Consider the following 19,712-nt stretch of genomic DNA (forward strand, 5'->3'; position numbering starts at 1 on the left):
TATTATCCACTTTGACCTTTTTTTTTTTTTTTTTTTTTTCTTTTTTCCTCTGTAACCAAGCCTTAGAGTCACTTAATGTCGTATCTTATATCTCTTGTACTGTGTTAGTCAAAGTAGCCACAATACCTCTCACATTTAGGGAGTGTCAAAAAATTCATGATCAGGTTTCAGAAATTACATAGGATCCAACAAGTGCTGGGTTAGCCAAAGCAGGGCCCAGAGAGGGCAGGAAAGGAGAGGCGATCAAGAGGAGGAAGGACTTTAAAGACAGATATGCCTAGTATCACAAGTAATACTGCAGCGCTGTCAAAGGAGAGTAGTGGACTCTGTTCCAGGATGAGGGCATATTCATATATACTCTGTTCAGACTATTGCATGTATTATGACTAAGTGTATTTTGATTGTTTTCTGGTCATCATTCCCCATTTCTTTTTCTTGTATGAAAATTGTATACATAACATTTTGGATAAGATCCATTACATATATGTTTGCTTAGTTACACCCTATTAGTTTACAGTTGAAGAGCAGGAAAGCCGTATTTGAAATTCAAACAAAAATTTTTGACAATTTTAATTGTTTTAAAAGATAGGCATTTTGTTATTAGATTTTTTTACAGAAATGGTCTCTCTTCTGACCAAGTGTAACTTTCAGGACAGAGATCCTAAGTCTTAACTCATACTCCTACCCATGTGATACTCTGGTAGTGGACAAATCTGCGATCTGCAAATATGCTAGTCATGTCATGCTACAGCTGTTGTCACTCCCTCTGTCTCTTTCATCTGACCTTTTATTCATATGCTTATAATTGAGGGTTAGTTCTTGAAAATTAGATGCCTGACTGAATATAAGTGGTACAAAGTTTTTGTAGCAATACTCCTTCGGAATTAAAATTGTGATGATCAGGCAATGATTGTTTACTGTCATTGTAGAAATTCCCAAGTAACATCTGTCTAGTGACGGTTTGTTATGGTTATACTTTCATATGGTTATGCTTCTCAAGGGTTTAAACTAACTCCTTATTGTTACCTTTACCCTGCCAATTCATGGCATCTTGATGTACTGTAGAATTTAAACTTTAACATCTAACTTGATACTTTTTTGATTCTCTGTGTTAAGGACTGTGACTAGGTTAAACCCGTTTCCCCAAAGACAGAATAAGTGACAAACACAGAGACTGCAACAAAATAAACATATTGAACTTAGGGTAATACAGTAGACCATCCACTTCCTGAGAGTGCAGTACATTTTACTAATAATGGTGATGCTTATGATGAAGATGAGCTTGCTTATTTGGGGCTGCCAAGCTAACTTTTTTCTAGATAAGAGCATAATATAGCACTCAAGCATGAGGGAAAGAGAATATTGTGATGACTCATTTTATATAATTATTTGTGTATGTACAAAGTCACACATGTACATATTCATTAGTGTTTCATGACAATCCTTTTAATACATCACTGTAACATTAGGCCTGTGTTGTTGCCAGGGTATTAAATACATAATTGTATTGGGGAATCTTTACATGCTCTGAATTGCATTGGGAACAAACTATAAAGTATATAAATTGATTCTTTTGGTTGATATTTTTCAGCCTTTAGGGATTAAGACTTAGTGGCTCTCAGTTTTAAAATGGCATGGCCATCCACTGGCTCCCAACCTCATTAGTATTCTAGTTAACATTTTTCCATCGTTCTCCTTCCATGTTTATTCTCTAGAAATACCAAGTTGTTTATGCTTGCTGTCTTACACTGTGCAGTTTCATGTCTCTATGCTTTATTCATAGAATATTAACTTCCTGAAATTATTTCTACTTTTAAATTAGATAATACAAGTTTCATAATGCAAATAGTGTGTCTCCTTCAAGAATCCTTCCTTGAACCCTCAATTCATTTTTTGTGTCTGGATTCTAATACAAAGGTAAAACTTGGTGTTTACCTTTGTCTCAATCTTGAATTACATGTTCTTTGAGAATAAGAAGTGTATTTGATAGTATATAATACAGTGCCTCGTGTAAAATAGACACTGACTTGTTCATTATAGTGATCTGAACTAGGGAGCAGAAAATTCCTGAGTATGTGAATGTGCCCCTTGGACTCTAGGTTCAGATTTCCCCCAAAAGCTTTGATGTTTTTACTTAAATTTCTGTATTCAAATCAAATTATACTCTACCTTTTTAGTTCCATTTCCCTAAAACTTGGCAGTAATCTATGCTGTTCTGTCTATCCTCTTCCTTACAAAATACCAAATTACTATTGGTCTGCTTTTCTTCATAAAGTAACTCAAACTGCCCATTAATTCTTATCTAGATGTTCACAGAAGCTTTATTAATTGGTCTCCATTTCTCTGGTAAATTCCCCCCATTACCAGATTAATCTTTTCCTAAAGTACTGTTCCTAAAGTACATATCATTCTTGAATTCAGAACTATTCATTTGACCCCTTGTTACCTACAAAATAAGGTCTTGAATTTTTTTTAACATTAAAATCTTTTTCTGTTTTTCTTTCATTTTTTTTAATATCTCTAATATTAGACAAGAAAGGTATTGAGTAACTTAGTCAATGAAGAAATCACTTTCCATTATAGTCAGAATGACTACTTTCTTTTAACCCTCCAAACATCTTACTCTTTTATATGCTTCTTTTAAGATGTAAATTATCTTACACTTCTGCTTTTGTGGTTTATTATCCACTTTGACCTTTTTTTTTTTGGCAGAACCGGGCATTGAACTCAGGCCCTTGTGCTTGCCAGGGAAGCGCTTATTCCACTGAGCCATCTCCCTGGCCCCTATCCACTTTGACTTTATGCTAATCCTTTACCCTAGCTAACAAGAACTTACATGATTTAGAACCCAGTTACCTGTTCAGATTCATCGGTGGTTTGTTGGTCGCCCATTGTGTTTCAGTGGCATTGGTCTCTTCTTTGTTCCTTGAGCTTGTGAACTGTACCAGCCCTAGCACTCTTGCACTTGCTTTTGCTTCTCTATGGAATGTTCCTCATATGTGCATGTGATTCCTTCCCTTTTTAAGGTCTTTGCTCATGTCACCTTCTCATCTAGAGGTTGTTTCCTGATCTTTCTACTTGCAGTATTAATTCCTGTCATTCAGAATGTAAGCTCTGTGAGATCAGATACTTCCTTTCTTTTGTTAACTTTATATCCCTACTGTACAGAACACACACAGTACATACTGGGTTAGAGAGTAAGCAAGTAGATTTTATACACCTTTTTGTATTTTTACTTTCCTCCTTTTTAACTGTCTGCAGACCCTTTCCTCTTTCTTATAATTTGTAAAAACAAACCTATAGATTGCTGTAACAGGTACAGTATAGAAGAGTAGTTCTTAGCCTTCCTCAAGTACAGAATTATGTACAGCCTGTTCCTTAGTGAAATCCATAGGCTACCAGATGCAAGGCCATTTCCTTGTTTGGTGTAATAATTAAATACGACACTTTTAATAAATGGAATAATTATTGATTTGAAAAGCAAAGATTATTTATTATATAATATGTATTTGGTACAGGATCTCACTAAGCAGCTCGGATTTGTAGTGATCCTCCTGTTTTCAGCCTCCCCAGTGCTGGGATTACAGAAATGCACCACCACACCTGGACTTGGTCACTGGCTCAGCATGCCTCAGAGGTGGGGCCAGCACAACACGCAGGACGAGGGATCGAACCCTGGTCCCTACAGTTGCCAAAATGGGCAGTTAGTCCACTAAGCCGTCTCACCAGCCCTCAAGAATGAGAATTTTAAAACAAGTGGTGTGCTCAGGCCCTATATCAGCCTGGTTCCCATTAGTGTAATAAGCACCTGAGATGATAAATAAAGGGAAAAGTTTGGTTTAAATAGTTTTGGAGGTCTCATGATCAGTTGGCCTCAGTGCGTTAGTCAAGACAGCATATCCTGGCAGAAGCATATGCTAAAGCAAAAGTACCCACCTCATGGCTGAGAAGTGAAAAAGAAGAAGAGGGACTATGCTCTGCCTTCCCTTTAAGGGGATGCACCTGATGACCTAGGGACCTCTCAGCGGGCTTCATCTCTTAAAAGCTCTGCTCCCTCTTGCTAGCACCTTGCTGGAGACCAAGCCTTTACAGCATAGACCTTTCATGGAAATTCAGATCTAAACTATACTGCACATTTGGAAACAGCTCTAGTGATCTAGGATATTGGTACTTATGGAAAGATCTGGAGATGATGGTAATAATGTAATGTCCATGTGCTAGTAAGGAGGTGAGGGTAAAATGGGTAAAAGTATGAGAAATCAAGATAGGAAATAGGCAGACAGGAATATCTTGAAAAGTGGGGCTGAAGAGCAGTCAAATGAAGGAATCAGGAAACAGTAACACTGGAGCAAGGGACAGATGAATGGCTTGAGTGTGTGTAGGGGTGTGCGTTTAATCATGGACTTATAAACACTTATGAGGACATTATTTCATGTGTTTTCATGGCAACAGTGGTCCGTATTCTTCACTCTTAAGAAACTAGGAATTCAGAGATGCCTTTTTCCAAAGTCACATAGCTTTATATTGGCAGGTTCCTTCTTTCCAAGGTCACATAGCCCTCAGTAGCTTTGCTAATACTCAGCCGTGTTACCCAACATTCCTTTAGTCTTATAGAGTTGAATAATAATTATTTTTACTCACAGGATGAGAAATAAGGCTTATAAAACAACTTGGCCTGGTGTCTCGTGGTAGACACCAATAAGTGAGAAATGTTGCTATTATTTCTGTTAGAGCTGCAAATTGAGTAATGTGACATTTGTACATTTTTTTATTATATTTCTAATTTTATAATAAGTGTGCTGTGGTTACTTTTGTATTTCCACATGTATTTCCAAAGTGTTTTTAACCCATGTGAAATCTGTCTTTACTCAAAACATTTACTAAATCTTAGGAGAGTTTATATCTTTTCCATTGTATCTTTGAAGTTCATGACCAGAAATCATATTTTACCTTTTGTATAATTAAGCTACTTGCATACCTTTTTACTGCTTATTTTTTTAAAAAAGGAGATAATAGGTCATATCATAAAATAGCCATAGCATCTAATACTGTACTATATTTCTTATGGTATTTCATGTATTTTATGGTTTTTTTTTTTTTTTACATTGACGCCTGTAGTAAAGATGGAACATCTTTTAATATTGTCTTTTTTTTTCTTTCTTTCTTTTTTTTTTAAATTTAGTACAAGGTCTCACTACACAGATCAGACTCATAGTGATTCTCCTGTTTTCAGCCTCCCAAGTCATTGGGATTACATCACGCACCACCACACCCAGTCTCAATCACTGTCTCATTGCGCTCTGGGGGCAGGGCTGGCATGACACGCTGAAGGTTGAAGCCGGGTCCCTACGTCTGCCTGAGAAGGCGCTTTAATCCACTGAGCTATCTGGCCAGTCTGTTATTGGCATTTTTATAAATTACCTTTGGTAAATGTGTAGTGGTTGCATCTATTATAATGAATTTATTTTCCAGCAGGCCTTTTTGGTTGGTTCTCTAGCCATGGTAAGGTAATTACCTGTGACTGGATGAAGTATTTTTAACTATTTGGCTGTAGTGCAGAGATGTGATTCTTGTCAGACTCCATTATGGTACATCCTTGGGGTATTTCCTGCATGATTTCTTTATGAATAGAGAAATTATTATAAAGCTTTTTTTATGTTGATAAAACAAGTCATTTTTCTTATCCAGTCTAATATAGGTTAAATATTCAAAGAAGCAACAGAAAATATTCTGCATATTCCAAGGGTGTACAGCTTCAAGATACTAAACGAATGTACATTTCTTAAAACAATTTTGGTTTATAGTCAGTGTCTCACATTTAATAGGAATTTATGTTCTGCCTCAAAAAATGTAATTTTACCTTTAGATCTTACCTAGTGGTTTATTTGTTGGGTCTTGTGATTGTTTTTTAATCTACATATGTTTTTGAAGCTCTGAATAGTATCTACAATGCAACCTAATTATATTCACTAGTACTTTGGCATTTTGTTCTGAGGATCAAAAGTGGCTCATATTTGTTAGCCTTTCCCAATTCTATCTTGAAATCATTTTTTTCTGTTATCTCTTATAGTTTTCCCAATATAAAATTCTAGTATTGCCCATGACTTCTTTTTTTTTCAATTATTTTTATTTATTTATGTGTGTGTGTGTGTGTGTGTGTGTGTGTGGCCAGCTCAGCCCACCAGGGGGCGGGGCTGGCTGGCATGTGGTGCTGGGGATTGAACCACGGTCCCTGTGCTTTGCTAAGCTTGTTCTAAGTAGGTGCTTTAGACCACTGAGCCATCTCACCAGCCCCTGCCCATGACTTCTTTAAAAAGCAAAATTACACTCATCTCTTTTCCTTAAGCTTTCTGAAATTGCTTCAACCCGAGTAAAGAGAAAAAGTTTATCAATACTAAATCCTTTAATATGAATCTTAATGTTTAAGAAAAGGTGTGGGCCACAGTCAGATTTGGGTTTCAGTTATGAAATCATCCCTTCTTGGCTATGTGACCTTTGAGGGCATTTTTTAACATTCCCAGTATGTTTCATCTGTACAGAGTATTAATGAATCATAATGTTCAGATTTTTTATTAAATCGATACATAAAAATTGTACATACTAATTATATAACAATGTTTCAATACATTTATACACACGTCATGTTTAAATCAGGTTAGACACATCTATCTTAAACATTCATTATTTATTGCGAACATTCAGAATAATTTTTCTAACATATTGAAATATGAAATTCTTAGTTACCTATACTGATCTGACTGCATTTTTCCACCATTCCTTCTTATTACTAACTGTACCTGGATCCCTTTGATAACCTTTCCCCATGCTTTCCTTTCCTCAACTCTTTCCAGTCTCTGATAATCAATGTTCTACCTGAGTTAAAATGAATCAACTATTACACATTATTTTATATTCTGCATATAGGAAACATCTTATAATACTTGTCTTTTTGTAACTGGCTTGTTTCACTTAATATAATGATAACCAGTTCCATCCATGTTACCAAAAATGATAGGATTTCATTCTTTCTGTGGCTGGATAGTATTTCACTGTGTATGTGCACCACATTTTCTTTATCCATTCATCAGTTGATGTATATTTAGGTTGTGTATGTGGCTGCAGTGAGCATGAAAATGTAGTCGTCTCTGCTGTATTCATTTCATTTCCTTGAGATTATTTGAGGAAACTCCGTATTGTTTCTCATAATAGGTGTACTAATCTCCCAAAAACAGTATGCAAGGGTTCTCTTTCCTCTACATCCTAACACTTGGTGTCTCTAGTCTTTTTTTTTTTTTTTTTTTTTTCCTTTTCTTTTTTTGTAATAGCCATTCTCCCTAGGATGGAGAAATATCTCATTGTCATTTTGATTTACATTACATAATATTGATAATGAGCATATTTTTCTATACTGATGGTCATTTATGTTTTTTCTTTTGAGAAATGTCTATTTGGGTCTGTTCTTTATTAAATCCATTTGCTTTTATTTGTTTTACTGTTGAGTTTTGGAGTTCCTTATATATTTTGGATAGTAACCCCTTGTTTTGATGTCTAGTTTACAAAAGCTATACTTTCTCCTATTGTAATGGTTGTCTCTTCACTCAGATGTGTGTTGCCTTTGTTGTGCAGAAGCTTTTTAATTTTATATAATCCCATTTTCCTATATTTGCTTCTGTTTCCTATGTTTTAGGGTTCTTATCATGAGGTATTTCTTCTACCTCTTTTAAAAATTTCAAATCTTGTAAGTTTTTAATCCATTACGAGTCTTTTTGTTGTTTTTTGTTTTTTCCTACTGAGAGCTAGTGGTCTTTTAGTTAAAGAATTTTTGTGATCTAGAGGATGATCATAAATGTTACTCCTTTCCAGGAAATAGGTTTAATTACTGAATAAAATTAATTATTTAGAAATGCAGGTCTATGTTTGTTTTTATTCTTTGAGACCAGCACCTTTTGAAAAATCTCTCAAGGGTAGCAAACATGATGATATTCTACATAGACCTCCTTGTTAGAGGAACATACTGTGTGTATGCTGATGCAGGCAGTTGAATGAATTTCCAAATGAGTTTTCGTAGTTTATTATTTTATTCTAAGCTAACAGGCCTCAAATGAAACCTGCATTTCAGTCAGGTTTTTACCCAGAGAGACAAAACACATACTTGGTTTGCCCTTAGTAGAATTGCTTCTATCTACTTTTTCTCTAAGTATTTGTATGTTTTTTCAGTACATCAAGTAAGATTAAGTAGTGTCTCACAGTTATATGTAATTCCAATATAAAGAGGCTTAAGATCCTAATGGTACATAATTTGTACTTAGAAATTTCCTCCCTTGAATGTAGTTATATGACGTTTTCTGAGATGTGATTTTTACAATCAGTTTGGTCACTTTTTGGGATTACTTTAGGTACATAGACTAGTTCTATACAGTGTCTATTTCTCTTACATAAACTTCTTGTGTTATTTTTGTTTTTTATGTTTATTTTTATTTTTTTAGAAAAGATCTCTGTGTATTTCATGATGACCTTGAATTCACTTTGTATCCCATGCTGGCCTAGAACTCATAGTGATCCTCCTTGGTCAGTCTCCAAAGTGTTGGGATTATAGGCATACACCACCATCCCCAGTCAAGATAAACTGTTCTAAAACATCAAGAATACTGTATTGGAGTTAATATGTTTTCTTTTTTGAAGTATTGGTTTGTTTTCTTAGTGGAATGGTATTTCTGTCCAAGGAAGTGGTTACTCTCACTGTTCTCTGTAAAATTTAAAAAAGCAAATGGAATGATGGCATTCTTGCAGTTATGTCTACTCTCAGTTGATCCAGTAGTGATATAAACAGAAATACAAATGATAGTACTATGGTACCTTTAGTATAAGTTGTGTAAAAGCCTCCTCCTCCAGATCAATAAGGAAGTCTTAGTATTCTTTCCTCTTTCACTATGGTAATCTCTGTTTCTTCTCTGCTTCCATTAGGGTATGAAAATGTGTAAATTCTTGCCTTAATTAAGAATAGAGATTAAATGACCATCTGAAATTTAAGGCAATGTTGAACTGTGTAATAACAACTATTATTTAATGAAGAGTAGCTCTTTATTGCTTATTTTTTATCTACTGTATGAAAATGATTATGAATTATTTTGTTCCAAGGTGTTAAAACTAATACAGCACCGTTTTTAATGCAAACACAAGGGCTCTTAAACAAGAAATTTTTTAAAGTTCCACATGAAAGTCAGATGTACTTACTTCCCTCCTAATATATCTGTGTCCTAAAGCCCTCAGGAGAAAATGGTTCAAAAATTTGTTTTCGTGTCTAGATTGTAAGTAAAGTCACTTGTCATACATGAGTTGCAAAATGCAGACCTTCATTCTGAAGCTGCCTGTTTCTCATTTGGATCTGACATATTAAAAAGCATATAATTAATGGTTGACATTAGTAATTAACATTAACTTTATGGTGCTTAATATGCCATCACTCATCCATCAAATAACCAGAAAAGCATTATGTCTTGACATAAAGGTTTTAATTATATAAAACGGTCCTTCAGTTTTCATATGATATAAATGAAAAAGCCAAAAATGTATTTTAAAAGATTTCTGTAAGCTTTGGGTATTAGCTGTATTTTCATTTCTTTATAGGAGCTTTCATCAACAATTGTGTCAGGAGCTTCAAAAGGAGAATGTAGACCTAGTTGTGCAGTCTTCATTACTGGCTAAAGAGCGCCACCTTGCTGCAATTGCCAGCGCACTATGGAGACACTTCTTTGCATTTTTGAAGAGTCAGAGGATGGCAGAGATTGTGCCTCTCTCACAACTTGCAGATGCAGCTGCAGGTCAGCATTGTTAATTTGCTAATTCCTTTCTCTTTTTGCAGGCTATTTTGCAGGCAGTATTTTCCTCCAGTTTCTTGGTTTAAAAAAAAAAAAACTCTTGCTTTATAACAGTGTAATAAACATTGTTACAGCCAGAAAGATAAAATGAATTACATGTTATTTGGAAAGTAATTGTAGTGGTTGATTATGTCTTGTTCAAATAATTTATTTTCATATTTTGTAAGCACATATCTAGGAATAAAATGCATCAGGAGGCTGAGTGTGAATGATGTTGTTCCTATTTCTACCAAATTGTGTTTTAGGCATAATTTCTACTTACTGTGTTTATTGCCCTAAGGTCATGTATTTAAGATTTAGGACACTCCAACAGTTATGAAATTCTAGGCAAAATTTTGAATATATATGCTTATGTGTACTTTTCTAAGAACAGGGGTCTCTTTCTCAAAAGAATATTTTGCCCAGATATGTTACAAAATATAGAGTGCATAGAAATCAGTATGGTTATGGTGTGTGTTGAAGGAAAAATTAATATTTTATGTATTTTTAAAACCTAATATCTAAGCAGATATTCATCCTGGTATGAATGAGGAAAGTGGAGTCTAGCAACCATAGAGTGTGAAAGCCTAAGTAATATAAATGTAGGCAAATCTAGAATTCTGGTGGCACTTCATATTTTTATGACTCTACAATGACAGATTGAAGTATTGTGACAGAGGAATGGTTTCTAACTACTGTAATATCTGTGGAAGTAAGTACTGATATTCCATCAGTTAAAGCAAAACAATCATTAATAGCCAGTATGACTTATCTGTCTTGTATTCGTTATCCCATCTGCCAGTCAACAACGAAAATATTGCATCATTTTACAAAACAAAGTGTGTATGGGTTTTGGGATGATTTGAAATAGTCGCTGGTTTAGGAGAGAATGTTTTCCTTCATTTAAAACAAAGGCATCAAATATCTACTTTTATAGGGTTTAGGGATATACCAATGAAATATGCAGAAAAAGACTACCTATTGTTACAAAGATTATAGTCTACTGGAGGAGGGGACTAGAATAAAATTTAAATGTGTAATATTTTAAATAGTGATAATTCTATGGAGAGTAATGGTAAGTACAGAAGCAGATGGGGATGGTGAGGCCAGAAGCAGGTTGTAAGTTTAAATACAGTAGTCAGAAGTACCAAGTAAATAACATTTGAACAAAAACCTAAAAAAGGCGAGAGGTCATGGTAGCCAAAGACCAGAGGCAAGAGGAGTCTGTTGTGCCTGAAAAACTATAAGGGAGCAGTGAAGGTTCATGTGGAATAAAAGAAAGGGCAAGAGAAGTCAGACATGAAGAAGTCATGGAGAGCCAGTGTGTGTCCTGCCTTGTCAATGGACATAAAACCTCTGCTTTTGCATTGAAGGTAGAAATTGTTGCTAAGCTTTCAGGGGAGGAATGATATAGCCCTTCTGGGTGATGAGTTACAAAGGACAGGAGAGACACAGGAGGGTAAGAAGGCCACAGAGGGATGTAGTGCAGCAACCAAGTAATGAGCACCCAGGGCTGACATGGTGATGAGAAATAGTCAAGTTTTCCAATCTAAAAGTAGAGAAAGGGCCAGTGAGATAGCTCAGCAGTCTAAAGCGCCTGCTTAAGAAAGTGCTCAGGGATTGCGCCAGCCCCACCCCACCCCCCACCCCCGGGTGGCCTGAGCTAGACACAAAACAAAGAGATAAAGACACTCATCTCTGAGAAAATTTGTTAAGGGCTGGCCAGAGAATTTAGCAAATGAAAGCAGCTGCTTAGGAAGACTCAGTGACCATCACCCAGAGTTCTGTGCCGGCCCCGCCCCCGGCAGAGACAGCATTGAGACTGGGCGTGGTGGCACTCCCTTGTAATCCCAGCGCTTAGGAGGCTGAAAATAGGCGGATCACTATGAGTCTGACCTCTGTAGTTAGACCCTGTACTAAATACAACAAAGACAACAACAACAATAATAATAATAATAATGACAATAATAATAAAAGTAGAGAAAACTATTTTGAATGTGGAGCTGACAGTATTTGCCAAGTAGATAAGGTAAGGTTAAAGTAATGAAAGGAGTTAAGGGTAACTAGCCATTTGCTAAGCTAGGGAAGGTTATGGCAAGCACATATCTGAGGAAGCTAATAATTTTTATTTTGGATTCTTTTTAAATGACAACTATAAATAGATAGGTTAAACAGGACGCTGAATACTAAGTCTAGGTTCTGAGAAGAGGTCTGAGCTGGAGATGTGTATTGAGTCTTTAAAGCCATGAGCCTGGATGGAATCACCATTAGTGTATATGGGTGAAGACAGAGCTTAAGCACTATACTGTCCTTTAGTTCTAAGTTGAGATTTGTCAGATAAGGAGACAAGAAAGTACTTTCTATAAAGGATTGATTGAGAAGCCTAAATTAACATAGTACATACTGAGTTTTTGAGTTCCTGGAAAATCACAAAATAAAATGTATTTGGTTAGCACAGTTCAAGAATGCTAGTTCCTAAAACTGGGTTCTGAGGAAAGTTGGATATCATTGATTGTAGGGGATTATTGATAAATAGGTGAGAATGGCCAGTGCTGAAGGTGAGAGTACATTTGTTACCCATGGCGAGTAGCAGCTAACTTAGCTTAACTGGAGAAGTGTAGATGCTGGAAATATCTTCAAATGATCTTTGAATTATGGCAGCACATTAGCAGAAACTTCAGGCTTAATTTGAAGGAGCCATTATAGATATGTAATGACAGTATTGAGATAGGTGCCTCTGTGCCATTTATTGGGGAGCAAGACGGTATTAACAGAAATTTCTTATGACTACATGAATGTAATTGTTCTAACTTTTTTTTCTGTATTTCTAAACATGTTTTGTTATTTGATACTTTATCACTTTTTTTTTTAATTTATTTATTTATGTGTGTGTGTGTGTGTGTGTGTGTGTGTGTCCAGCTCAGCCCACCAGGGGGCGGGGCTGGCTGGCATGTGGTGCTGGGGGATTGAACCGCAGTCCCTGTGCATTGCCAAGCTTGTTTCAAGTAGGTGCTTTAGACCACTGAGCCATCTCTCCAGCCCCACTTTATCACTTTTGATAAAAATTTGGGAAGAAAATTTTGAATTTCTTCTTACCTTAGTTTTCTCTCATTTTAAATCTAGATTTTACCTTGCTAGCAGTGGACATGCCAAGCACAGCCCCGTCAGAGCTTCAGCCTCAGCCAGTTATGTCAATTATTCAGATGTTTGGGTGGGATGATATCATCTGGCCCCAAGTTGTAGCAAGATATTTAAGTCATTTACTACAAAATAGGTATGTGTCTTTATTTCAGACCTGCACAGTAAATGTAAATCCTGATTTACAGATCAGTACCCTGGTCAGATTAAGAATTTTATAAATGAAAACTGACATTGTCCTACGTGCTTTCTCTTTAACAGTATTGTTTGCTTTCAGATTATCTTTTGACTATAGTAATATAGGAGAGCTAACTTATGTTTAGTAGCTTGTTATTGTTGGTTAATGATGCTGGTTAAACCTTTGCAAAACTGTTCTCATAGACTCCTGTTACTGTTTTCATGAGGTGTCTTTGCTGTACTTGTCATTGTGAGAGGCATGTTATGATATCATTCTACTGCTTTCAAACTACCCAAATTTGATATTTGACACATTTTTACATGAAGATTTTGTCTTGGTACTGGTGTTTGTTTGGTATTCTATATACAAGTAGAACTTATCTATGTTGATTGCCTTGTGTTTCACTACTATTCCCCACTATTTTAGTTACTTTTCTCACTGCTGGGGCAAATAACCTGACACCCAAAGTTAAAGGAAGAAAGGTTTTGGCTCACAGTTTGTGGAGCTTTCAGTCCGTAGTCAGCTGGCTCCAAGGCAGGGTGGCCTAGCAGAGGGCCGTCACAGAGGAAAACCAGTCCATGGCAGAGCAAAGCAAGGAGCAGTAGCCAGCAGTGAAGTAGCAAGGATCAAGAGGCAAGCAGCAAGCAGTCATACTAGCCCTCTCCTTTTTCCCTTATATTTTACCAAGGGTGGGTAGTACTCACACCCAGGGTGGGGCACCTTTAATCCTGCCCGAATTATGTTAAACCAATGAGTGAAGTAATTTAGTAATTACACACCCTTAGTCCCTGCATCACACAGTCTAAATCCAGCCACCTCTGAGAAAGCCCCACCTATAACCACATGAGGCTTTGGAGGGACATCTGCATGTAAACCGTAACACCAGCCAAAACAATCTGGTATTCATTGTCTTTGGTGCCTGTTGTGTAACCCAGAACCAATGACCAATGCCAAGGTATAACTGTAGTTAAAAAGTTACAATAGAAATAGTAGAGTTGTATCAGGAAGCCTGATTCCTCATGGCTCACCAACTAAATATTGCCAGGTTTTGAGCTGCTTGCCTCTTCCTCTGGAGATAGGATCCAGGGTCTTCTCATCTCAAAGAATGGGATGAAATGAGAAAAAACAATCCGAAAGTTTATTTGAGAAAGTAAAAGCGAAGAGTGGTGAGAAACTTTGATTCTGCAGAGTGAGACTGAGCTGAACAAAGAGAAAAAGAAGGTAAAAGTAAAACTGCATGTGGCATCTGGGAAATGCAGCATGGCTGTCATCGCAAGTTACGATATCAAGGTCTTTATGCATTGCCTTTCTCTTCTGCATATAGGTTCTGAGAGGTGGTGCTGGGATCCCACGCCTCAGGCTGACCTCATGTCTAGGCTGTCCTATTGAAAACTGGCCCCAGTTCTCGTGAGAACTTGCAGGGCTTTGGGAACTGTTCTACACACGTCCAGGATCTTTATCATGAACAGGCCACACCTGCTTCCCCAGCCTGCTTTGCTATGCCCAATCTCCTATCTTAGAGGGATCAAGAATATTTAAGAATTTCAGAATGAGGGGAAATGATATAAATATACAGACCAAAGAGGCCAATGTAGTTCTTGCCTAAGCTGCCAGTCAGTGAAGATGAACAGAGATGAAGTTAGTGAGGAAATTCCTTTTCTAAGAGGTCCATTAACCAAAGTCATTAAGTATATACTGTCGTACGGGACTTTCAGTAGTAATGTAAGGGAATTAAACTTCAATTGTATCAATTTTTGGATCCCTTCTAGCTTGAAAATCCTGCGGTAATAATGGACATTTATATTAATTATTAAACGTGTTGAAATTTGAAATAATTTTTATTTTTAAAATAAGACTAGGGGCTGGGGAGATAGCTCAGTAGAATAAGTACTTGCCTGGCAAAGCACAAGATCCTGAGTTTAATCCCCAGTTCTGAAAAAAAAAAAAAGACCCTAATAAAACATTTATAAAAGTAAATAAAATAAGACTGGTTTGTTAATAACAGTTGAACACAGTGAAGGAAGAAGGTGTTAAATAACTTGAGGGAAAGTTATGTAAGTAACAGCTAATCTGTTCTTCATTATGTACTTTTATAAAAGAATTGCTTTGGATATTTCAAAGGTATGGATATTTCAAAGGTTTGGATATTTCAAAGATATTTTAGAGGTATGATTATATATATATATATATATATATATATGATTATATGTAGTCATATATATAGTTAGAATATGTTTGTGATGTGTAAATATTCTCATTATGGGGAGTTGCTATATACACTCATCCCATCTTTGTCCGTTTTACTTTCTTTTCTCCCTTTTCTGCCCTTCCTTGTACTTCCATATCCCCAAAGCCCTTTCCCATTTCTAAAAAGCCTACCTCTCTGTTTCCTATCATCTGTCTTTTATTTTGTTCTTTAAATTGTTTACACTTTGGGATTTCTCATATAAGAACAAACTGGGATGGGGCTGGGGAGATAGCTCAGCAGCATAAACGCCTGCCTGGCAAGCACAAGGTCCTGAGTTTGATCCCTGTTACCCTAAAAAAAAAAAAAAGTGTGATTTTTAACCTTGAATGTCTGATTTATTTCATTTAGCATTATGGTCTCAAGGTTATCCATTTTCCTGCAAATGATTCAGATTTATCCTTTATAATAGAGTAGTACTCCATTGGCTTTTTTTTTTTTTTTTTTTTTTTTTTAGTACAGAATCTCATTACATAGATTGGACTCATAGTGATCCTCCTGTTTTCAGCCTCCCAAGTGCTGGGATTATAGGCGGGTGCCACCACACCCAGTCTCAGTTGCCATCTCCCTGCACCCTGTAGGCGGGGCCGGCACTGACAGACCGGGGATTGAACCCTGGCCATTGTGCTCTGCCTAAGGTTTTCGTCCACTGAGCTATTTGGCCAGCCCTCCATTGTGTATATACCACATTTTCTTCATCCATTTATCTGCTGTCTGTTTCCATGATTCAACTATTATGAGTTGTTCTGTTATAAACATGGGTGAATTATACCTATTTTTAAAAATTTACAGGTACTTTATTGTTGTTTAAACTGTCCTCTCTATTCCCTCTTTAGAAAGCAGATTTTGGGCCAAGGAGATAGCTCAGCAAAAGTGCCTGCCTGGCAAGGACAGGGTCCTGAATTTGATTCCACAGTATTCCCCAAAAGAGATTTAGTTAGGTCATTGGCTTCTCAGAAATAAGTTGTTTTTCAAGTTTCTGGGAGGTATGATTTTAGAATTCTCTACTAGGTAATCTTTGTTGCATGTGGATTAGAGAAGCAGAAAAGGATGGGATTAATCAGAGATACAGAAATTTTGTTTTTAGTGGTTTTTTTACACAAATAATCATTACCACTTCTGTACTTGATTACTCCAAGGGCCACTGGTTTTGTTTTATTGTTTGTTCATTTGTTTTTTCACTTGCCACTTCATTTTTGTATCACCTAGCTAGTTATAAGCCCCTAGTTTTTTCTATATTTCATCATGTTATTTAGCATTTCCTGTGGCCTTAGCTTATATATATGCCATCAGTGGAAGAAGGAAGTATTAGAATATTAAAAAAAAAAAAAAAACAGTATTTTAAGTCCTTTTTTGTATAAATCTATAGCATTCATTTTAATCAATGCATGCCTTTTGTAGTGTTTTCCTCTAAAAACAAGTGAGGCCAAGGAGGGGCTTGTAAGGTGTTATAATTTTTTTCTTTACTTAATCTTTGTATTCAAGGAATATATTGCCATTTAGATTTTGCTTTAATACTCTATCACCTTGTTTTCACAGCACATTATGTGAAGCACTTTCTCATTCAGGCAATGTATCTTTTCAATCTTCAACTATAAGATCGTGGATCCGCTGTGTTTTGCAAATGTATGTTAAAAACCTCTCTGCTCCTGATGATTTGTTCATTGATATGAATCCTGAACAGGCAGTTGGTAAGTTAGTAATGCATGTTTCTTTTTGATTGGAGAATGGGAGGGTGGTAATCTATTGAGAGCTTTTTGTTTTTTATTTCTTATATACATTAAATAAATATGATTATGGATATAAATACTTATTTGTAGCCTGCTCCTTTTTTTTTTAATTTTTTTACATTTTATTTATTGTGTGTGTGTGTGTGTGTGTGTGTGTGTGTGTGTGGCCAGCTCAGCCCACCAGGGGGCGGGGCTGGCTGGCATGTGGTGCTGGGGGATTGAACCTCGGTCCCTGTGCTTTGCTAAGCTTGTTCCAAGTAGGTGCTTTAGACCACTGAGCCATCCCGCCAGCCCATGCTCTTTTTTTTTTTTTTTTTTTTGATATGTTATTGTTACTGCCTATGACAGATTTTCCCTTTTATAAATATAAAAAGAAAGATATCCTTGGAAGCCAAAATAAAAACTTGCTCCTCAGGTGATATGACTTTTTTTTTTTTAATTCTGAAGAAACTGATCATACAGAAAAGTGGAAATCTGTGTAACCACATGTCATAATATCAGCACTCCACAAAGAAAATATCCAATTATGACTAATTTTCTCTCATTTTTATTAGGTATTTTACTTGTCTTATACTGTTGTATTACATATTGAATGATACTTTAAAAAAATATTCCATACAATAGTTCTGTATTCCGTAGTATATCACTTTCCTTAAAGTGCAGGCTGAAAAAAATGCTCTAAATTTTCTTTGTTGCTTATTACACCTGTTGGCTTTGTATGAATAACTTTTAGAGCTATGATGTTCATATGTGACTTCACTCTAATTTTGTAGCAATTTAAACTTTAAAGAAAAACATATAAATGAGGAATGCTACATTCTTTACACATATGTACATACAACGTATAAACCATTTTATATTTTATTATGTAAGTTTATCTAAGAGGCCTTTTTTTTTTTAACAGAAAAAGACTACATGGAACAGTTGGCTGAACTGACAAGGTTAATATTTAAACTCTCAGAAGTAAAGACTGTTTTCTCAAAGGCTCAAGTCAAATGTTTACCAACCCCAGAAGATCCTAAAAAAGCACTTGTTCAGTTCCTTGAGGTATTTTTCTTTTATTAATTGTCCGAAATAGATACAGTTATTTTCCAAAAATAAATTGTTTTAAATTGAATTATTACTTGTCCCCCTACTATTGTGAAATTCTGGAAGAAGAAAAATGTGAATCTCAAATGTAGTACACAGTACTCTTAAAGACAGCAGAAAGTTTACATTTAATGCAGAATAATAAAATTAAAGATACTACATAAAAGCTTTACCCATGGTCAACCAGTACTATAAAAGTATTATTTATATTGCTGAAATTTTAGATAAGCATGTTCTTCTGTATTTGGGACTAAATTTATGCCAGTAGGAACCATAATAGTTTCAGCTGAATATTACTATTCTGTTCCATGCATGGTAATCATATGTGTCCACTAGCATGTATAGTATGATTGGGACTTTAAAATCTAATCCGCTTGTTTTGTTTTGTATTTCAATAATAATTTCATTTAACATTCCATTTTTAATGAAATTTTATTAAATTGAAAAGAATATATTTTGTGTGATAACATTTGTTTTATAAGCCCAGTTGAGGTTCTTAATATTTTTGGATTGGTGTCTTTTGTAAGATATTTATAGTAAGATTTGGTTAGTTTTCTACAGAATGGTCCATATTAAGTACACTGAAAATAAATTCATATAATAAGCTTTTTTCATGAGTGTTAATTCTTCCATTGGTTTCCATTAAGTTTAATGTACAATGATAGAAGAATTAGAGGGCTGGCTAAACAGTTCAGTGGAAGCACTTGCTTAGGCAGACGCAGAAACCGGGCCCCAACCCCAGGCAAACTGAAATGGTGACTGAAACTGGATGTGGTGGCACGCGCCTGTAATCCCAAAACTTGGGAGGCTGAAAACAGGAGGCTTACTACAAATCTGACCAGTGTAATGAGACCCTATAAGCCATGTATTAAGTACATTAAAAGAAAAAAAAAATTAGAGATGTCCTATAAATCCACAATAGAATGTATGGGTGTAAAATACACATTTCTGTTGAACACTAATTCATCACTGACTCTCAAGCCTCAGTCAGAAACATGTGGTGTGGTAGGAGCTGTGCTAGATCAAGAAAGGAGGTAGTCCAGCTTTTCACTGGTTGTTTTCAAAGTCTTCCCTAATTTAACCCAACCCCAAAATATATATATATATATATAATTTTTTAATCACTAAATAGAAGTCCAATGCACTATTCATTGCACTACACTGCTACCAGGTTTGTTTTTATCAGTAAGCACAGGACAGCTCCGTCACCCCCAACGTGTCTTAATCCTAAATACATTATCTAGAACTTGTAAGAGATTTTAAAAATCAAATAGGTTATAGAACTTTTGCTTGTTGGAGAATGCCACCTATACTAAGGTTGAAATAATAATATAAAACATTGCATGCTTAGTGCTGATTTGTTGACAGATCACTTTATAGGTAACGAATTTCAAGCATCTTGGCGTAAGATGTTTAGAATTTATCTTATGAAGATTTTTAAATGAATATGATTTGATCAAAAGACTTTTACAGAA

The 19,712-nt window shown here is 35.7% G+C and overlaps 1 protein-coding gene across 1 annotated transcript in view; it reads left to right on the forward strand.

Moving 5' to 3' along the window:
• Mms22l (MMS22 like, DNA repair protein) overlaps positions 1–19,712 on the forward strand; it is a 128,568-nt gene that overhangs the window by 87,292 nt on the left and 21,564 nt on the right. Inside the window, exons 14-17 of the mRNA XM_004628288.2 lie at positions 9,628–9,821; positions 12,981–13,131; positions 16,958–17,109; positions 18,053–18,195. Of these exons, the coding sequence (XP_004628345.1) occupies positions 9,628–9,821; positions 12,981–13,131; positions 16,958–17,109; positions 18,053–18,195 (640 nt within the window). The remainder of the gene's footprint in view (positions 1–9,627; positions 9,822–12,980; positions 13,132–16,957; positions 17,110–18,052; positions 18,196–19,712) is intronic.

This window comes from Octodon degus, unplaced genomic scaffold (assembly GCF_000260255.1).
Source record: "Octodon degus isolate 3935 unplaced genomic scaffold, OctDeg1.0 scaffold00022, whole genome shotgun sequence".
In the NCBI taxonomy this organism is placed as follows: domain Eukaryota; kingdom Metazoa; phylum Chordata; class Mammalia; order Rodentia; family Octodontidae; genus Octodon; species Octodon degus.